General features: G+C 49.2%; 1 protein-coding gene and 1 non-coding gene across 3 annotated transcripts; one reads left to right on the top strand and one right to left on the bottom strand.

The window, feature by feature from the left end:
- Positions 1–94: 94 nt before the first annotated feature.
- Positions 95–12,134, bottom strand: Mpl (MPL proto-oncogene, thrombopoietin receptor). Of its 2 annotated transcripts, none has more exons than XM_032888901.1 (12): positions 12,056–12,134; positions 11,777–11,909; positions 11,345–11,523; positions 10,517–10,815; positions 9,993–10,155; positions 9,420–9,546; positions 5,578–5,792; positions 5,250–5,392; positions 2,992–3,151; positions 2,682–2,778; positions 665–752; positions 95–346 (listed from the first exon to the last, which is right to left on the bottom strand). In XM_032888901.1, exons 1-12 carry the CDS (start codon positions 12,132–12,134, stop codon positions 95–97), a joined length of 1,935 nt encoding a protein of 644 aa, XP_032744792.1. The 2 variants fall into 2 exon arrangements, with proteins under 2 accessions (XP_032744792.1, XP_032744801.1); XM_032888910.1 differs by having other exon boundaries at positions 10,517–10,635.
- On the top strand, positions 4,736–4,839 carry LOC116890362. The gene has a single exon (XR_004386580.1). It is a non-coding gene; the product is annotated as a U6 spliceosomal RNA (small nuclear RNA).
- Positions 12,135–21,259: the final 9,125 nt, after the last annotated feature.

The raw sequence follows: 21,259 nt of genomic DNA, 5'->3' as shown, positions 1-21,259 counted from the left end.
AGCCCAAGGAGGCGGGTAAACAGAACGGGTGGTGTTTGTTGGCCTTAAGGATGGATAAGGTAGGATGCGGGAAGCCGTGGCATGCAGACTGCCTTCAGGGCTGCTGCCAATAGCTTAGCGGTAGGTAGGAGTGGTTGGCAATGTGTGTGGTACAGCAGGACCCCGTCTCAGCCGTGGGTGGGCACACAGACAGGGGCATGGTCCTCAGGCAAGGTTGCAGCCCTCTGTAGTCCATCTGAGGCTGGGAGGGACACAGGGGCAAAGGAGTCCTCTCTGGAGACTTAGGTAGGATTTCCAGGAGGCTGGGTTCCACCTCTTCACAGCTATCAGTAACTGTGGCCTTAGACTGAGAGAGACGAGCAAAAGGAACCAGATTAACCAGGCAAGCTCAGGCTTTCAGTCCCAGCTCTTGGGAGGCAGAGGCAGGGGTAGCTCTGTGAATCCCAGGCCAGCCTGGTCTATTTGGCAAGTTCTGGGACATCCGGGACTATATAGAGAAACCCTATCTCAGAGAGAGAGGGGGGAGAGGCTGCTGTAATATAAATCAGGTTAGGGAGTGACACCTCGGGATAGTAAGTGAGCAAAGACCATGAACGAGTTGCATTTGTGGAACAAGAGTCATTGGGGGGGGGGTTGGAGGAGGGGATGGTTGGGGTGTACTCACAGGACTTAGGGCTGCAGTGTCTCTGAGGTACTGGCCTAGGACCCGGTGTAGGTCGGGAAGCGAGGGCCACAAAGCATGCCTCAGTCTTCTATCAGAGAGGAAGAGAGAGGAATCTGACTCGGGATTGAGTTGGGAATGATGAGGAGAGCCCTAAAGTGGGGCAGTAGGGGAGACAGTTTAAGGAGACAGGGGCGTAGTCAAGGCATGTGGGCCTTCCCTAACCACTGTGCCCAAAACAGTACATCTTCCTTCCCCACCACTAACTACCCTGTGCTCTGTAGTTTTTCTTAACTTACTGTATATATTACCCTAAGCTCGTGAGAACTTGAAAGCTTGTCTGCTGTTCCATTCCTGTTACCCTAGCATTGAGGTCTCAGTGGGTTTTTCCACTCCTGTTATGCCTAGCATTGAGCCCTCAGTAGGTGCTTGGGAAGCTGCATGAGTGAAGAAAATCAGTGTGGTGTCTAGCTACGGATGTTAGGGCTGAGGGCTGTCTGTGAAGAGTTCAAAATAAGGCGTGCTGGGGAGACTTCCAACTCTTGGGCTGCAGATTTCCAAGTTGAAGGACTCCAGCCAAAGTCCTCCGTGACCTTCAACCCATCTCTCCAGGGGGAAGAAGCTTTCTGATTTCAGAAAAGCCTGTACGCAACACTACTTCTGTCTTCTCTGCCAACATTTTTTGGAGGTGGGGTGGGTCAGATACGGCTACCTTGAATAGAGTCTCCCTTCTAGACTGCTCTTACACAAAGGCAGATTAAAAGTTCAAAGAAAGTCAGGCGTGATGGCTCATGCCTGTAATCCTAGGACTCAGGGTGGGGCAGGGGGTGGAGCTGAGGCAGGAGGATTGCAATGACTTTGAAGTCATTCAGGACTCCACAGTAACTTCCAGGCCAGCCTGGGCTACAAGTAAGATCCTGCCTTTAAAGAAAAAAAAAAAAAAAAGGCATATTCAAAGTGAGGCCCAGCAGAGGGGTTCCTGGCCTAGCCTCTAACCAAACACACTCTCTTCTATACTTTTGACTTCTGAGCTAGGTGTTCAAGAATCAGCAAAGAGTGCCAAGTGCCAAATAACTGACACGGTGTGGATTTTCTCCTCAGGTTTATAATTTCTCCTTACCCCTCACATAAGTGAGTCATTCATTACTGCATTTATTTAAGGGCCTTCTACTTGGCAGACACCATGCGGAGGATTTAAAAATGACTAAGGTCTGATGGGGAGGACATCCACAGGAATAAATGCTGGGCTGGGAGCATAGGACAGGGCTAAAGCATGTGCTTAGCATGTGTGAGCCCCAGGTAGCACCGTGCACCAAACAAATACATTAATGCAAGAAAACACCATGGGAACACAAAGGAGCAGCCAATGAGGGGGAGGCCAGGGAAGGATAAGACTTAGTGAAGAAAGTTATTTAAAGATGAATGGGTGGTCAGCCAAAGAGGATATTTCAGACAGCAGGGACATTATGTGCAAAGGGATTGAGTAGTTAAACAGCCCAACTGTGGAGTAACTCAGGACTTTGGCAAGGCTAAGGTTTTGTAGACCCTTGTTGGGTTCTATCCTGGGAAGTGAGGCAGGCCACCATAGGATTGTGTGCCTTTGGAGAAGCTCGTGAGGAAGAGGAAAAGGGGCACGGTTTCAATGAGTCAGGTAGGGTGCGGGGTCAGAGAAAGAAAGCATTGTTTGATCGGGTTTCCTGAGGCGGAATGACCAGATTTCAAAGCCAACTGGATGTGGGGATGGAGAGACGCACGTCAGAACTCTGATTTGGGCCAAGGCTGGACAGTAGCCCTGTCACTAAGTGAGTAGCCAGGAGGTGGGGCTGTTGGAGGTGTCCACAGAGTGGGCAGGTGAGAGTACAAGGTTTCACTCCCAGAGGAGTGCAGGAAGCAGCTGAAGAGGTAGGTGTATATGTTCCGTGGTCCAGAGACCGGTGTCATCAAGTGGCCCTGGAATACTTGTTCAGAGGCCACTGGCCTCACAGACCACACCCCACCACCCTCTTGGAAGGGGCGATACCTGTAGTGCGCAGGAAATTGCCACTTCAGCAGCAATAGGCCCAGAAGGGCACTGAGGCTCAGCACCAGGAGCAAAGCAGTCACCAAGGTGATCCAAGCTAGGGGACAAAAAGCCTCTGACCGTGGCTGACCCTCGGCCCCGCCCGGGGCCGTGCTGGCCCCAGCCCTGGCTCCACCCTCGGCATCCGGAGCTCTCAACACTGCACTAGGCTCGGCTGAGTTCTGAGGCTTGCCCATAGCCCCACCTACAGTGTAGCCAGGCCCCCACAAGCTGTAGACCGTAAACCGGCTTCAGCTCTGCCCGTCCTCACCAGTCTCAGAGCCCGTGGACACCCTAGCTGGAGGAGACCAGGCACTCCAGGGACCTTGGTAGGTGGGGCCGTTAAGCCTGGCACGCAGCTGCAAGCTGTAGCGAGCTCGGGGGCGCAGCTCTAGGGTCCCTCCCTGGGCCCCGAGAGATGGCTCCAGCACCTGAGGGGAGAAATGTGGAGTGGGTCTGAGCCCAGGCTTGGAGCTGTCGGGGATCTCCATAGAGAGTCTGATCCGCGGAGGCGTGCAGGGTCGAAAGTCCTGCCTGAGATCGAGATCACGTCAAGAAACACGCCCCGGTGCTCACACAGCTGTGAATTCTACCACAAGATGTGGGAATCCAGCTACAAGCGCAAACCATCCCCACTAGTCCGGCCTTGGACACGCTAAGAGACACACAGACCGTGCCATAAGTACTATACTGCAGAGGACACCAGAGTTGTGCTAGGTATCAGGAGCACAAACATTAGGCAAGCAGGGATACAATTACATGCTTAGCAAACATTTGAGTTGCTTAGGATAGCCAAATGTTGAGCTAGGTTCAAGAGAGAAAGATAGGTGAAATACATAGTTTCATCTAAAGAGGTAGGCAGTAAATCACAGTGCAAGGCACCGAGGGAGCACAAGGAAGCAATACCGTCTAGTTTAGTGCACTAAGGGAACAGAGGGTCAAAGGGAAGACCAGGAGTGATTAATGTCTAACATCATTCAAGTTACTCATTGGTAAGTAGGAGAGGGGAAAGAAGGTAGCAGGAATGTTTCTAGGCTTGGGTCTTGGGTAAGTGGTGGCGCCACTGACAGAGCTAAGAAGTCAGCTCCAAGAAAATACTATATGGATCGACTTTACAAAGTCTAACTACAGTCAACCAGATTGGCTGTAATGCTAAGACATCGTAAAGCAGCCATCTTTGGTTACTATGCAGGGAGATTGTAGGAGCAGAAGGAGTGAATGGAGTTTGTATGTTATATGTACATCTGGGTAATTGACAAATTAGCTACATGAATGGTATACACATGAAAAATTAATGCTATATTTAAGGCTTGCCTATGCTATTGCATATGAGCTATATATAGTAAAGTACGACTCAGGAGGAAAATCAATTTATTTCAGATAATTGTACCTGATCTGCCTAGGGATAAAGCTGTTTGCTAGAGTTGTCTGGCAGAAAGGTGTGTGTGTGTGTGTGTGTGTGTGTGTGTGTGTGTGTGTACTGAGAATAAAAAAACGTTTAATTGTGTATTAAGTATCTTTCTATATGCCAGGAAGTATGCTAGGAATTTATATACTAATGTCTTTAGATTTATTATGTATATGTTTTGTCTGCATGTACATGTATGAATTAAGTGTGTGTCTGGTGCCCTCAGATCCCTGAACCTGGAGTTATGGATGGTTTAACATCACATGGGTGCTGGGAACTGAGCAGCAAACTGAGTACTCTTTTTTTTTTTTTTTTTTTTTTTTTTTTTTTTTCAGCTGGGGACCGAACCAGGGCCTTGCGCTTCCTAGGTAACGCTCTACACATCTGAGCTAAATCCCCAGCCCTTATATTTAACGCTTCTCTCCAGCCCTTATTTTAATTTTACCTAACTCAAGACAGGTAACTTTCTCCCCATTTAAGTCAATGAGGAGACTTCAAAAATTTAGGTGATTTGCATGTGGTTCTTAAAGCCCTTTCCATGTGGGGGCTAGAATGGTAAAATTGGGGTTGTTAATGTACAGGTAAAGTCATGAAAACCATAGGGCTGGTGCTCACTTCGGCAGCACATATACCAAAATTGGAACCATACAGACATTAGCATGGCCCCTGTGCAAGGATGACGTGCAAATTTGTGAAGCGTTCCATATTAAAAAAAAAAAAAAAAGACCGTAGGGTTGAACCACTTACCTAGGCAGAGAAGACATAGTTGTCTAGGATAGACAGTTTTGGATGGGGTGCTGGCAAGAACACCCCATGAGAGCGTGGAGAAGGAAGAACCAGGGAAGAAGAGGTAACTCAGTGTGAGAGGTGGGAAGGAGATGTGGAGGCCACCATCCCCTAGGCAACGAATGGAAACTTTATTTAATGGTTCCAAGATGGAATCCGGGACCTCTTTCATGCCAGGCTGTGCCACTGAGCCCCACCTCCAGCATGGGGAAAGAACAGCTTGAGTGCTCAGTGGTCCCATGTGTCCCGGTTGATACAAACAAGCATAGCCATCCAAGCCTAGACACCGATGCAGAGACAGTGTTGACCTGGGGACATCTGTCCTCTCACAGTACCTTCCAGTCCTCATGGCCTTCTCCCGTGTAGCGGAGCTGGTAGCAGGTCTCTTGAGCTGCCCAAGGTGACGGGTGCTGCCACTCCAGCTCCAGCCTTCCACTCGAGATCTCCCTCCAGTGCAGGCTTGGGGTAGGGAGGAGCACTGCAGGGGATTTTGACAGGGACTGTGTTATGCGTCACAGTGAATCAAGCCGAGGGTCAGAAATGTCAGAATTGTTGTTGATGTTGATGATGATGATGATAATGATTATGAATAGAGAGTTCGTCTCAGCCTGTCAGATTTGGTAAAGTTGGGAATTATGTGGGGTAGGGAAGGTAGGTTCTTACCAGCCTGGTGGATCCAGAAAGGGGAGCCCAGGTAGCTGTGAATGGCACCTTGCGCCGTGGTCACTTCTACAAGGATGTGAATAACACTGTCATTTCGTGACTTGAAGTGGCAGCGGGAGAACAGAGCGGGCCGTGATCCTGGATCCAGCTCCCCCTCCTCTTTCTCTTCCTCTTCCTCCTCTTCCTCCTCTTCACATTTCTCCCAGGTAGGGTCCCTAAGAATCAACCGGAGAGACTCACTGAATCAGGCTCACCTCAGATACTGTGTCCTACATGAATCATGACCAAAGTCCTCCCCTCCATGCCTTGGGCCTCTAGGACTTTCTATACCTCTTTCCATTGAGGAAAGAGGGCAAGCATGATGTGGGAAAGTAACTTGGCTATCAGATGAAACCCATTACTTTATGTACATGATGATGATGATGGTATTAATGGTGGTGGTGGTGGTGGTGGTGGTGGCTGTGGCAGCTGTGGTGCTGGCAGTGGTGACACAGCTAACAGAACACAGCCTGTAGAGTTCTGACGTCAGCCGTGCAGTACATGCCTGAGGCCAATGGTGTGGTTTATCCCTGCTCTGGTTCCCTTCCTTTGAGAAGGTGGTGTGACACCTGCTTGCAGACTGTTTCCAAGAAGAAAGAGACTATCTTTTTAAATGCAAACATCTTTATATTTTTAAATCTCTTTCATTCTGCAGCCCCCTTACATTGATTGCTTCCAAGAACACGGACCTGGTAATATCTAGACTATATGACAATTTTGATCTTTCCATTCCCCCAGAAAGTGAAACCACTATTATTGCCTGGGTTAAAGTAAATTCTAATATGTGAGCTTGTTGCTGCTTTCTCCCCACCCTCCTTAAAAGACTGAGTCTCATTGTGTACTTTTGGCCAGCCTAGAACTTGCTGTGTAGATCAGGCTGGCCTTGAATTGGAGCTGCGCTTGCCTCTGATTTTGGGATTAAAGGTGTGCACCAGCACCATGTCTTCCTTCCCCCTTTTGAGGCTGGGTCTCATGTAGCTCAGGCTGGTCTTAAAGTGCCTCCTCTTGAATGCCCTGGTGATTTGCCATCCCTAAAAGGATCCTTCTTGTGTTTACACATCCACCCGCTTACTCAACAAACCGTCAGGACTCATGCGCCAAGCACTGTGCCAGGTCTGGAGAGTGTATAGATGAAAAAAATAATCTCGAAGGGGCCCGCATGCCAACGGGCAAGTCACAAAAACAAACAGCCATGTTTCTCTGGGTTGTACACGGACTCATTGGGAAGAGTGGAGCATCTAAGCAGGAGGGAGGGTCAGGGAATGCCTCTGGCTGAGAGAGGCAGTGTTAGAGACAGGGGCCCAGACTATATTTAGGTGGGGGACAACTGGCTGTTCCAAGCACAGGGAGGATTGTGCTCAGGGGAAAGTTGTAAAGGGTTCAGAATGGGAAATGATTTTAGGGCCAAGGCTCTGCTAGTCAATGGTAAACTGAACTGCAGATTGTCATGGGCAGTCTCTTTAAGAAGCTTGAACTTTTTGCAGGGAGAAAGTAAGAGGGTCCTACAGTACCCAGCCCTGGCATGCCTGGAGCTAGAGGTGATCCTCCTGCCTCAGCCTCCTAACTATGGAGATTTTAGCAGGAGCATGAACTTAATCTCATAATTAGGAAACTTTTTTTTTTTTTTTTTTTTTTGGGCTGGGGACCGCACCCAGGGCCTTCTTTGCTAGGCAAGCGCTCTACCACTGAGCTAAATCCCCAATCCCGAGGAAAACTTATAAGTATCTTAAACGGGAGGGTCCTAGTTACATTTTACTGCAGAAGACTCCTCTAAATGCTGTCTGCAGAGAGGGTTTGAGAGGGGAGCGGAGAAGCAGAGAAAGCCCTTAGGACACTGACAGGATTTTTGTGTACAAAGTAATAAAGGTGAGACTATGGTGGGGAGGGAATGAGAGGTGCTGCTGGTTTCCAGACACACTCTTCACTCTGTACCCTAGCTGGCTGGAACTCACTGTAGACCAGGCAGCCTCGGAAATGCCTGCCTCTGCCTTCCGTGCGCTGGGATCGAAGGTATGTGCCACCGAGCCAGCAAGAGATACTGAAGAGGTAGGAAAAGGAGAGCATTTCTGATTATTCTGAATATCCCTATACCCGGAAAGTATAGAAAGGAGAGAAGTCCAGGGAAACTTATGTGTGGGAGCTGAGTTCATGGTAAAATAGAATAATAGAAAATTTAGATAAAAGAACTGATTAGCCGGACGTGGTTGGGTGGTAGCACACGCTTTCAATCTCAACACTCTGGAGGCAGAGGCAGGTGGATCTCTGTGAGTTTGAAGCCAGCCTGCTACACAAAGCAAGTCCAGGACAGCCAGGGCTCTGTTACATAGAGAAACCCTGTCTCAAACAAAACAAACCAAACAAAAAAATAACCGATCTATTTGATTTTGCCACCTTAAATCCATGCTTGAATCAGACCTTCACACTATGAAAATCTGTTCAGACATTTAAAAGAATGAACTGCTTCTTTCTGAATTGAGTTCTAAAAAATATTTAAGCAAAAAGGTAAGTTACCAAATCTTTTAGGGTTTGTGGGGAAAAGCTTGGTGGTACAACATTCACCCAGCCTGTGGCTCTGTCCTCAGCATCCCAGAAACAACAACAACAGCAACAATGAGAACAAAACTGAACAGTTCATTCCAGCACTCCAGAAGCAGAGGCAGGTGGACTCCTGTGAGTTTGAAGCCAGCCTATTCTACATAGCAACTTCTAGGCCAGCAAGAGCTATATAGGCAGATCCTTTGTCAAAAATGAATCAATTACATATATAAGCAAATAAATTATATGCACACACAGATATGGTGTGGTATAATTTATATCTAATTAAATATTGCGGTTTTTTCCTCCATTTTTATTAATTTGGATATTTCTTATTTACATTTCAATTGTTATTCCCTTTCCTGGTTTCCGGGCCAACATCCCCCTACCCCCCCTCCCCTTCTAGAAACCTATGGTTTCTAATTAAATAATCACATGAGGTGTATTATTAACCTCATGAGTGTAATGTTAACACTGAGTCTGAGGTTAGTGTTGAAAACAGCGTTACATAGTACAACAACAAACATGGCAGCAGATGGCTTGGCTGGAGAGGGCATTTGCTGCCAAGCTTGACAGAAGTTCAATCCCCAGAACCCACATGGTGGGAGAAGAACCAACCCCCTCAAGTTGTCCTCTGACCTCCGCGGCACACATGCACCACTGATGCCTGTGTTGGTTTTGGTTTTGGAGACAGGGTTTCTCTATGTACCAGCCCCGGCTGTTGTGGAACTCACTCTGTAGACCAGGCTGGCCTTGAACTTGCAGAGATCCACCTGCCTCTGCCTCCTGAGCGCTAGGACTAAAGGTGTGTGCCATCCCTGCCTGGCCACACAATTGGGTTTTAAACTGCCTGTTTTAAGTTTGTTTGTTTTTGTTTTTTTTTCTTTTCTTTTTTTCCGGAGCTGGGGACCGAACCCAGCCTAGCAAGCGCTCTACCACTGAGCTAAATCCCCAACTCCCTGTTTTAAGTTTCTAATTTTGTGTTGGGCCACAGTCATCACTGTTCTTAGCCACATGTGGCCCTTGAGCCCTATGTTGGACATGCCTGCTAGGCTTTCTCAAAGGTCCAGATGAGGTGATTAAGTCCAATGAAGCCAAGTCATCCCCCAACAGAAATGAAGAGGATGCAGCAAAGGAAACAGCAGAGCGCGAGAGACCAGAGGCTAGAGCCTAGAGCCTAGAGGAGACCAGCTAGGCAAGCGAAGAGGAGCCACAGCAGTCGTGACCTTCTGCACGTTCAGACTCAGTCAGCATTGCTCCAGTCTTACCTGTCTGTGGGGCAGCACCGTGTCCTGCTGTGACAGAAGAAGCCTCGGGAGCTAGTGTGGTCTTGCTGCTGCCACTGGCAGATAACCTTCCTTAGATCCACGGTAAAGCACTGGAGTCCAATTGCCACTGTGGTCAAAGACGAGGGCCATGTGTTCTTACTCCGGAGAGTCCCTATGCCGTCTCTGCCTCCACAGCAGAATATCCCCAACTATTCTTTTCTTTCTTCCTGAACATAGCTATCCTGTACAGTGACAGGTCTGAGGTCATCAGAAATGACCACAGTTCCCGGAGCTTCTGTATCCTGCCTAAGCCTCCATGGAGACCTTTTTTTCTCTTCTATTTTAAAAAATTTCCTGGGCTGGAGAGATGGCTCAGCGGTTAAGAGCACTGACTGCTCTCCCAGAGGTCCTGAGTTCAAATCCCAGCAACCACATGGTGGCTCACAACCATCTCTAGTGGGATCTGATGCCCTCTTCTGGTGTGTCTGAAGACAGCTACAGTGTACTTATATATAATAAGTAAATAAATAAATCTTTAAAAAAAAAAAAGTCCTCATTCCTTTACTGACCCACCTGCATCTCCTGGAAGGTCCACAGTCACATGGAGGGACCAGGGTCCCCAGGATCCACGGAGGGAGACCCCGTCGGGTTGGCTGCGTAGCTGGAGCCAGTAGGATTGGCCAGCATGGAGGCCTGAGATGAGGCAGCTTCCGCCCTTCACTGCCAGAGAGGGAGCCTGGGGAGAAAGTTCCCAGCACCAGAATCTAGGCTTGCTTCTCAGCTAGGAGAGCCCACACACCTACTGTTGGAACCACTATGCAAAGCTCAGCTCTTTGCTGGATGGGGACGCACATACACCGTCCAGGTGGGTGAGCTTCAGTCTGTGTTCAGGGTTCTTACAAAGTCTCCATTTGGAGGCCTGAAAGCCCTCAGTTACCTCAGCGCGAATGGTCTTAAGTGGGAGATCCCTAAATGGGGCTCCTAAAAGCTAGCCAGAGCCTACAATGACCCTTCAAATACCACCCCAGTCTGGGATCCCCTAAGGATGACCTTTCTTTTCCAGGGGACATATTAGAGGACTTAGAAGGTTAGGATACTTCTCCAGCCGGGGAGGTCCTCATTGGTCCGTGCTGTTGGGACGCTGTAGGATGAACGCATGGATGCTGGTCAAGGACGGGGACTGGGTTCGTCATCCTCAAAGTGGGGCAGCAGGTTTCTGTGGAGAGCAGCTGAATGACTGAGGGCGCAGTGGCGTTGCTGGAGTCCGTGGGGCCATAGCGGAGTTCATGCCTCAGGAAATTGCTGATTTCAGGAGCAGGGGCCTCCCAGTGGATCTGAAGTTCCCCTGGTTGGCTCCCACCCCTGGCCTTGATGACACTGGGAGGAGCTGGCAGGCCTGAGGGCAAAACAAGGCGCATCAAATCACGGAGTACCAGGCTACGTTCAACCCGTGGGCTACGGAGAAGGCGCTGAAGGCCGAGCCGAGCAGCTCTGAAATCGTAAAGATGCCAGTTTTCATTTCCATGGAGGGGAGGGGAGGGGAGGGGGGAGGGGCGGGGAGCGAAGGGGGGGGAGGGAAGGCTGACTATTCTGTTCTCCTACCCTCTTGGGGATAATGAACTCACTGTATGTAATCGTTTGTATGTTACTTAAAGCAGATACTCTTTTCATCTCTGTCTCCTTGTATATGTTAACGAGGGGAGCAAGTTATCCTTAATGATTTGTGGGAGAAGTCTAGTTCTGGATGCCAAGGCTAGGAGGAGGAATAAGCTGGGTTCTGCGGTGCCTCTGGGAATCTGATAGAGAACGGTACCCACATTGTCACGGAAGACTACAGGCAAGTCTGATTCTGGGAGCTGGAGCGGGCAGCCAATAGAGAGGCAGCCAATAGAGAGGCAGCGCAACAGAGAGAGAGATGTCCTTACCCACGCTATCCACAAACAGCACCCGCTGCATCAAAGTCTGGTTGAGGAAGACATTCTTCACCCAGAGGTGCAGCGGAAAGAAGAGACGCACTTCATCCAGCGCTGGAAACTGGCACACATACCGGGTCCCAAAGGTGGGCACACTCTGGGAATGCAGGGGGCATGCACGGGGCTTCTCTCTGTCGGTACAGTCATCGTGCTCAGCCCCGAGGACTGAGGCTGAACCCACAGCAAATGCCTGTCTCCCTCATTGCCATTTTCTTCTTTCTGCTGGAGGTAGGGGCTTGAGGCAGGCCATTTATAGGGTGGCTATGTACTGGGCATGTATATACAGTAACCCTCTGATAGGGCCAAAGACAGAAAAGCTAAGGACGTGACTCAGCTAAATATAAGGACAGATAAATGAGGATCGGGGTACAGTGCAGAACCTACCCTGGGTAGGCGTACAGCAGCTGGTATATCCCGCTGGGCGCTGCCTCTTCCTCATCCCAGAAGCAGGTGAGGTCCTCAAATGTCTGGGAGAAACAGTTCAGGGGCTCTGTGCCCAAGGCCAGCAAGAAGACATCTGAGAACAGAGTTGGTGAGTTGCGCTCTAGAATCTTCCAGCCATGTTTGTAAGAGAAGGGAACCAGTGAGAGTCTCTTACCCTATATCCCTCCCAGGTCTCCCTTTGCCTGGGAGTAGGTAATGTCCACCCGCTACCCACCTCACCTTGACTGGTGACTTGGGCCTGGTTTGGAGGGGCCAAGAGGAGGCAGGAGGTGACCATAAAGAGGGCCCAAGAGGGCATCTTCTCCGGCACTGTGTGCCTGCCCTAGCCCATCCTCCCTTCAGGAAGCTGGGCCCCAATCCCCCCCGGGGCCAGCCCCTCAGGTTCCTGTCAGATACAGCCCCACGTCCTGTCCCTGTCTCTGCCCCTCTGGGGCCCATCCAGACCACACTGGGGCCAGGGGCCAGAGGAGGGGGAGTGGGCAGGAGGGTGAGAGGAATTGGAAAGAGAAGACATGAGCCTTCTGTTGGGAGGGACATAGAGGTGTATATTTGCCTGTGGTCGAATGGAGACGCCCTGTGGGTATGTGGACTACTGTAGAAGAGCGTATGGCTGTCAGAACAGTGTTAACCTAATCCAGGCTACATGTGTTGACTAAACGCCTGTCCAGTCGTCTTACTTCCATTAGGAAGATAAAGTTAAAAGGTTGCTCAAGGTCACCCCGTAAGATGAAAGGCTCCGGAGAGGACGCTTCAGAAACCAAGTGCTCGACAGGCACGCCAACGCTCCTGGGACGATCTGCCATGAAGCACTTGTCTCCCTCACAGATGTGCCTGATGTTGGCTATTTCCAGCTTAACAGGTTCTGGGGCGCTGGGTATAAACAAACACACATTCCTGAATAGGAATGCTCTGTCCATCATGGGTGACATTCTCAGCAACCTTGGCGTGTGCTCCATAGACAGCAGTGGCAGCGAGACCGATACTGCGTGAAGAATGCAGGATCCCGTGCCCTTCCCAGACCTACTCACGAAAGCACATTTACCAAAATCTCCAGATGATCCAGTACACAGAGTCCAAGGCAGGGTCTTCAGTGTTTCTGTCCGAATCACTCAGAAGCAGGAGCGTTTGGTCTCACCTCTTCAGCCGTGCCTGCTTTCTTTCATAGTGACGAGGGTATATGATCTCTTCATGGGAGCCAGGCATCCTCCTGGCTGTGGTGGACCAGTGGGTGGTTCCTACACTGGTTCTCAAAGCTCTCACTCTTGGCTGAGGGGAGAGATGGATTGGAGGGGAGGGGTATGTGGTGCCATGTAAATTTGTCCTTTAAACTTCCTTGGGGCTCTCAGTGGTGGCTCTGCAAACTAAATGGCCTCAGTGTCACCTTCCTTTCTTCCTTCTTGTGATTTAATTGACTGAAACAGAATTCCAGGAACTGGGCATGGGGAGAGGGAAATCATTTAGACGTCCTCTGCAGTCTTCACCTTTTTTCTGACTCCATTTCCTTGCCAGCAGTAGGGAGTCAGATAGTTTTGTCCTTAGTCCTACTAGCTCTCAGGTGACAAAGACCAGAGGTCCCACTTTAAATGCCCTTTATCCTCTTCCCAAATATAGAACTACCCAATCTCAATCAAGTCAAATGAGAGGGGACACACAGTGTTTCTGTGTTCACGAAGTCCTGGGCTTTCGCACTGGGTGAATGCTGATGACTTCCAAGTTAGCTACGACTTCACTCTTGGGCTCCAGATTTGGGTAGCCAACTGCTTACTTGGCTTCTCCTCTATTTGTACATTTAATATTTAAGATTCTCAAGCTGCACTGCATGCCTATAAAACCCAGCTCACAGAGGTGGACAGGGAGGATTATGAGTTTGAGGCCAGCCTCAGTTGCGTAAGGGATTCCAGAGCAGTCTCGGCTGCAGAGGGGAGACACCCTATCTCAAAAAGCTGAACACAAAAGCAAATGGCCAGGCACCATGCACTCACTTTCCTCTAATCCCAGCCACTTGGGGGACTGAAGGAGGGGAGATCACTTGAGCCCATGAATTTGAGACTGGCCTTGGCAACACAGTGAAAGAACCCTTATCAAGGGTAGAGGCCTGGTGTAGTAGCTCACGCCTTTAATCCCAGAACTTGGGAGACAGAGGCAGGTGGATCTCTGTGAGTTCAAGGCCAGCCTGTTCTACAAACAAGTTTCAGGCCAGCCAGGGGCTACATGGACCTAGAGAGAGAGAGAGAGAGAGAGAGAGAGAGAGAGAGAGAGAGAGAGAAAAGATTCTGCATTCTGTGCCCTTTGTTTCCCAACATGTTTGTAAATGGTACCTCTACCTATTCAGTGTTCAAACCCTAAACCTTTGTATGTCTCAACTGCTATTTTTCTCTCATCTTCCCTACATCCAATTACTTAAGAGCTGTGGCCCGAGTCTGCAGTTGAACCCTCTCCAACCCCCCATCTATCCTACATTCCGGTCACTACACTGGATTCCATTAGCTCCCGGGCCCCATCTTTCCACCCTTCCTCCTGTATCCTGCAAGCAGGCAGGCATGGGTTCTTTTTTTTCTTTTTTCTTTTTTCTTTTTTCTTTTTTTTGGAGCTGAGGACCGAACCCAGGGCCTTGTGCTTGCTAGGCAAGCGCTCTACCACTGAGCTAAATCCCCAACCCGGCAGGCATGTTTTTAAGAGGTAATTTGTATCTTATTCTACTTATTATTAGCAATGAGTGTGAAGAGCGTGCGTGTCACGGTGTGTATGTGGAGGTCACAGGTCAGCTTTTGAGTTGGTCTTCTTCTCCCGTGGGACCTGGCATTCGGAGCTTTCAAGGCAATGCTCGTTCCTTCTCACAGGTGTGTTTAACACACCTATGCTGTGTCTTCACCCCCTTCCCCCAAAACCCCTGGACAATTTCCCATAGCATTTAGCACAGAACTCAAATGCCTCCCCGTGGCCCATGAGGCCTTGCTGAATCAGCACAGGCAGCCCTGAACACCACCTCCCTCCACTTCCTCCTTCATGCCCAGCAGCCATGATAACCTTACTGTGTCCCACACCCTACCTCATCTGGTCTCAAGCTATTTGCAGCCATCAGCCCGTACTCCTTCTGGTACACAGTGTTGGCTTCTCTTGGTTTCCTCCTGTCTGCTGTAGCATTCTCCACCATCTCCTGTGCCTTCTTTTTTTTTTTTTTTTTTTTTTGTTCTTTTTTCGAGCTGGGGACCGAACCCAGGGCCTTGCGCTTCCTAGGCAAGCACTCTACCACTGAGCTAAATCCCCAACCCCTCTCCTGTGCCTTCTTATTTGCTGTCCGCACATGTCCATTCTTAGCCCTCTGTGTTGTCTGAGTGATCACGCTGCTTTTGACTCTTTTTCCATAAACCAGAGACCCCATCAATCTCAGTTACTGTTAAACATCTCTCTCTGTCCTTTCTTGGAACTTCAAGCCGATCATGTCCCAAGCAGAGCTATTACCCTCAGATGCCCTGTGGACCTTCTTTTTCTCTCTTCTGCCTCTCACATGGGTTACATAAGCATCTGAGCCTGAAACCCAAGGGCCACTCTCATATCTTCCTTCTCCCTCTACACCTGCATCCAAGTTCCTACCAAGTTCTATGATTTCTGAGGGAGGCAGTGCAGAAGTGGCTAAGCAGGGTTCACAGGGACTCTGTGACCGTCACAGGGCTAAGATGGGGTCCTCTGGCTCCTGCATTTGAGGAGGTTCAGCCACACATCCCTGCCATTGTCCAATTTCCTTTGCATTTATGCAACTAGAAAGAGATGCTGTTTTCAGGTCTTTATTTCTGTAGAAAATCAAGCAGGAACTGACCCAGGGGACAGAAGCCATGTGACTCAGCTTTCTTTGGTTAAACAGTCCCGCAGACCTCAAGGTCCAATCCAAAGCAGCACACTTGGCTTACAGAAGCTGGTATTCAAGCTAGGGAGGTAGCTCAGGGAGTAAAAGGGCTTCCATACAAGCCCAGAGACCTGAGTTTGAGCCCTAGGTTCCATGTGAAAAAGGTTTATCTAGCCAGGTATGGTGCTGTGTGTCTTTATCCCAGCACTTGGAAGTCAGGGGCAGGCAGTTTGAGGCCAGCCTGGTCTACACAGTGAGTTCCAGGACATTCAGGACTACATAGAGATTCTTTAAAACTCAGGAGAGATGGTATATGTGCATGCCTGTAAAGCCAGTACCAAAGAGGTACTGACAACAGATCCTTGGGCTCACTGGGATCCCTAGCCAGCCTAACTTTCTTGGCAAGTTCCAGGCCAGTGATAGACCCCATGATGGCATGTGAGGAATGACACTCGGTTTTTGTTCCCTGGCCTCCAAGTGCACACACATGTATTCATCTGCTTTCATAAATCTGAACCCTCTTTATCTCTCTATAGGTCCAGATTTCTCAACCTCTGGCAGTTTTATCAAATCAGAAAGTCTTAAGTTCCTAGGCTCTAGGACTCTCTATCTCTCCATCTCTTTCTCAACACTGTCAGACATCCTTCTGCAATGTATCCATTTATACTAGCACATCAGCACGTTGTGGTTTCCCCTCTCCATGCCCTTTTATTGTTGGTTGTGTGTGTGTGCCTTGTGTTCATATGTGTATGCATGTTCCTGTGTGTACCATTACATATGTGTGCATGGAGAGGCTCAAACTTGACGTTGGGTATCTCCCTTGGTCATTCTCCATTTTGTTTATTTACACAGGATCTCTAGATGAACCCCGAGTGTTCCGATTTCAGCCCGTCCGGCTAGCCAACTTTCCTCAGGGAACCCTCATCTCTGTTTCATAAATGCTGGGGCTACAGCAGCCACACCTGCCTGGGCTCCTACGTGGCCTCAGGAGATCCAAACTCAGGTCCCCAGCGAGGGTTGTATCCACTGAGCCATCTCCCTAGTCCTGTCAAGGTCATTTTAAGTTTGCCATGATACCATTCTGCAAATGGTATCACCTTACATGGTGTCTTGTCTGAAGCTCAAACAGCCTTTCATTCTTTTTTTTTTTTTTTTTTTTTTTTTTGGAGCTGGGGACCCGAACCCAGGGCCTTTGCGCTTGGTAGGCAAGCGCTCTACCACTGAGCTAAATCCCCAACCCCCAGCCTTTCATTCTTTCCTTGCTTAAAATCTTTTCAGACCTCCACATGGCCTTGAGACTTGTCCTTCTGTGCTAGAACCCAGGACCCTTCTCACCTTTGCATCTCCCATACTTGGGAATCTCTCCCTCCCAAGTCGTTGTTTTCTATCCCTACATTCAGTCCAAAATGAGGACTCCCCCACCCCACTGTTATGACTGCTCCAGTCTTAGAGCCTTCCCAACTTATTAACCTTTTGGGATTCCTTTGTGCTTCTAGACCTGGTCTCAAGTCCTACTTCTTGAAAAATATCCTGCATCCTTTTTCTTATGTTCCAGCTACTTATAACAAGGGGACGGGCTATCTAAAAAGGAGGGCCAGGGAGATGGCTCAGTTAAAGGTACAGACTGAGGACCTGAGTTGGAGCCATAGGACCCACATGGTGGAGGGAGAAAACAGACTCCCACAGATTGTTCTCTGACTTCCACAGGCCCACGATGACTCACAAACATGCATACACACACACAAATAAATAAATGTTTTTGCTTTTGAAAGGATGTGTGTGTCAAGAGATGGCTCAGCAGTTAAGAGCACTTGTTGCTCTTGCAGAGGACCAGAGTTCAGGTCCTGCTACCCACATGGTCGTTCACCAACCATCTGTAGTTCTGGGGGATCTGATAAACTCTTCTGGTCTCTAAGCGCAATGTCTCTATATACACATGAATAAAAAAAAAAAAGAGAGAGAGAAAACCTTTTTAAAATGAATCACACCGTTTCAAGTTCACACCCCTTTCAAAGACCCCCTTTCCTGTGTGATCAGGAACAGTGAATGGGCCTTGCTATAAAATGAGGACAGTGTGATTTTGATATGAGACAATAAGAGAGATAACTTTACCAAACCAAGGGACAGAGGAGGAGAGCTAGGTTGAGGAGGAAGGCCAGCAAGAAGGCATTCCAGTAGGAGCCGTGACCTTTAAAATTAGGGGTGCCCACCCCTCAGCCTTAAGCTCACTCTCTAGTCTGTGAATATTAACTTCTCTTGCCCAGTGAGAGTACCCTGTGTTCAAAATCTTCCATCCTCAGCAGCCTGGGGACAACAGAAAAGATATCACGCCATCCGTGGAGTTGAGAGTCGATGGCATTCATGGAAACCATTGAAAACGCACGTTCCGATTGCAGATGGTGAGGATGTGAACCGGGGGATGGCTCTAGTAAAAGCAGAGAGGCACGGAGTGGCACCTCACCCACAGCATCCCAGGGCTCTGAAGAGTCAAGCAGGAGGACCTTGAGTTTGGAGGCCAACCTGGATTACATAGCATGTTTGAGGCTAGCCTGTTTATATAAAAAGATACGCATTTAAAGCAATGTGTGTGTGTGTGTGTGTGTGTGTGTGTGTGTGTGTGTGTGTGCCCAAGAAGTCCAGAAGAGAGTGTCAGATCCCATGGAACTGGAGTTATAGGCAGTTGAAAGTCACCTGATGTGGGTGCTGGAAACCAAACTTGGGACGTCCTCTATGAGAGCAGCGGGTGCTCTTAACCACTGAGCCACCATTACAGCCTTAGATATAATCTGAAAGTAACTCCTAAGAGCGGCAAACTTGAGAACTTTGGGTGGAATACACTCATCTTTCCCTTTTCTCTCCACTGAGGTCTTTGTGCCTGTGTGGGAAAGCATGTGTTCCATGCCTCTGTTTATGTTTCGTTTCAGTCGTTTGTCATTAAGACTTGATGGCGCGGGGTTGGGGATTTAGCTCAGTGGTAGAGCGCTTGCCTAGGAAGCGCAAGGCCCTGGCAAGGCCCTGGGTTGGTCCCCAGCTCCGGAAAAAAAAGAACCAAAAAAAAAAAAAAAAAAAAAAAAGACTTGATGGCGTATAGACCAATCGGATCTCTGCCTGCTGAGGTGTTTTTATATGGGGGCAGCCACGGTCCTAAGAAGGGACAGCCCCAGGGTAAGAGTGGGCGGGCGTATGCTTTCCAGGTGATTCCCTCTCTTATCATTAAAAATAACTAAACCCTCGCTCCTTGTCAGCACTAGGGTAATGCACTGGCTACACCATGGCTCTATTGTGTAACCTGGGGACCTCTTCCTTCCAAAAGAGAAGCTGAGGCTCAGAAGGAATAAAGGAGTTGTCTGGAGCTTCTCTGAAAGGGGCGCACTGAGGTTGGTGTTCAGTTCTGTTTGTCTATAAAGGCTGTTTATTTATTTATTATATAGAAGTACACTGTAGCTGTCTTCAGACACCAGAAGAGGGCATCAGATCTCATTACAGATGGTTGTGAGCCACCATGTGGTTGCTGGGAATTGAACTCAGAACCTCTGGAAGAGCAGTCAGTGCTCTTAAGTGCTGAGCCATTTCTCCGGCCCTTTAATTTATTTTTAATCATGTGTAGGTATGTGTGCCTGCATGTGGATATGTGTGGGTGGGTGCAGGTGTTCAGGGATCCCCCAGATCTCATTGGAGTTCTGAGCTGCCTGACACAGATGTTGGGCGCAGAATTCCGGTCCTAACTTTCCAGTCCCTAAAGGCTGTTTGTAAAAACTCCTACCCTTGGCAAAGGTCACCTTGTAGCCTTTCCTCTGCTGTGTTTATTTATCAAGAATCTCCTGTTGGGCACAGGGGCTTCTTGAATTAGGAGGCTGAGTCCTAACCGCACCTCAGAAGGGTTTCGATGCTAATAAGTGGGGAAAGGAGCAGCACTTTTCCAGAAGCATCCCCATGGGAGATGGCTGGACGGGGGCAACCTGGACAGTCCTCTGTGCTCTGTCTCCTGTCCGCCATGAGACATCCTGGCTCCTGAGCTGCCCTACTTAGTCAGCTGCTCTCCTGCCTCTGAATCGAAGGCCCAGATCCAAAGAAAGAGGAGACTGCCCCACCCCACAGCAGCTTTGGGTTGCCAATGGGCGAGATAAGAGATCCACTCCCTGTGGAAGGAGCCTGCACTGCTGCCCAGAAGGCCTAAGCAGGAAGTCACCCCCTTCCTTGAGGGCTAGAGGGAGAGAATGACTCAGGGTAAAGTGGTGTGACTTCCCGTATTTTACGCCAGGGCTGTGGTGAGGCCCCTCTGACCAGGTGCCCTCCAGCTCCTTTCCCAGGAGTCTGCCTATTAAGGTTTTTCTTCCAGCTCTTTTCATTGGTCCTGTGGAATCAAGTGAGCGCCATTGGGTTGGTCAACTAACCAACTCCTGCGCAGGCCGTGTCCAGTGAAACAGGGCTAAGATAGAAGCAGAGAGAAGTGATCAGGGCAGGAGAGACTGAGGATCGATGGCTGAGCTCTGTGCTTGTAGCTCAGTGGGGGCTGTGGTCCTTACAGTCCACAGTGGCAATGTGGGACTCTCCTACCGGAGAACGCTGCCTTCCGGCCACTTTAACATGCAGTGTGGGCTCTGTGCACGTATGTTGAATTTGCAAATGGACAGCCCACATCAGTCCTCTCCCGGCCGTGCCAGGAAAAGAAGCATTACACCGTGGCTAAGGGGTACCCCGGAGCCAGCGCATCCAGGTTGGGATGCCGGCCTTGCCACTTCCTGTCAGACTTAAAGTCAAGCTACTTAACCTTTCTGAGAACCTTCTCTTCTGTATACGTGTAGTAGGGATGTCGAATTATAGGAAGACCTAATGTGTGCAAAGTGCCAGGAAAGGTATCTGGCACTGAAATATTATATCATCCTTATCTGTTTTTTTTTCTTTTTAAAAAGATTTATTTATTTTATGTATGTGAGAACACTGTCGCTCTCTTCAGACACACAAGAAGAGGGCGTCGAATCCCGTTGCAGATGGATGTGGGAATTGAACTCGACCTGTGGAAGTCAATGCTGTTAGCCACTGAGCCATCCCTCCAACTCCCTGCTTTTATTCTTTTAGTGGTAGATATTGAGCCAGTCATAGAGATAGAAGCTTGCAAGAGATAGAAGCTTGCAGGAGTCCTAGACTCTTCCCTCTGCTCCCACTCCCATGACCAGTGCCTTCCCATCCTCCGCCATAGCTACTGCTTCTGGTTCATCCCCGCCACACTGTCATGTCACCTGCACACTTGGAGTAGGCTTGTGTTATCTTGCCTTCAGTCTTTAACTTCTTTGTAATTTGTGTGTGTGTGTGTGTGTGTGTGTGTGTGTGTGTGTGTGTGTGTGTGTGTGTGTGTGAATGCATGTGCGCCACTGTGTGCGTGTAGAGGTCAGAGGATAACTTTCAGAGAGTCCTTTCTCTCCACCGTGTGAGACCCCAGAATTGATCCCAGGTTTCCAGTCTTTGGTGGCAAGTGCCTTTACCCGTTAAGTCACCTTATTGGTCCTCTCTACCTTATTTTTGAGACAGACTCTCTAACTGGATGGACCTAGTGCTCACCAACAAGAGTAGCCTGGTTG

The sequence above is a fragment of the Rattus rattus genome, chromosome 1 (genome assembly GCF_011064425.1).
Source record: "Rattus rattus isolate New Zealand chromosome 1, Rrattus_CSIRO_v1, whole genome shotgun sequence".
NCBI lineage: Eukaryota > Metazoa > Chordata > Mammalia > Rodentia > Muridae > Rattus > Rattus rattus.
The sequence above is the reverse complement of the archived record's forward strand: the minus strand, read 5'-3'. Positions and strand labels throughout refer to the sequence as shown.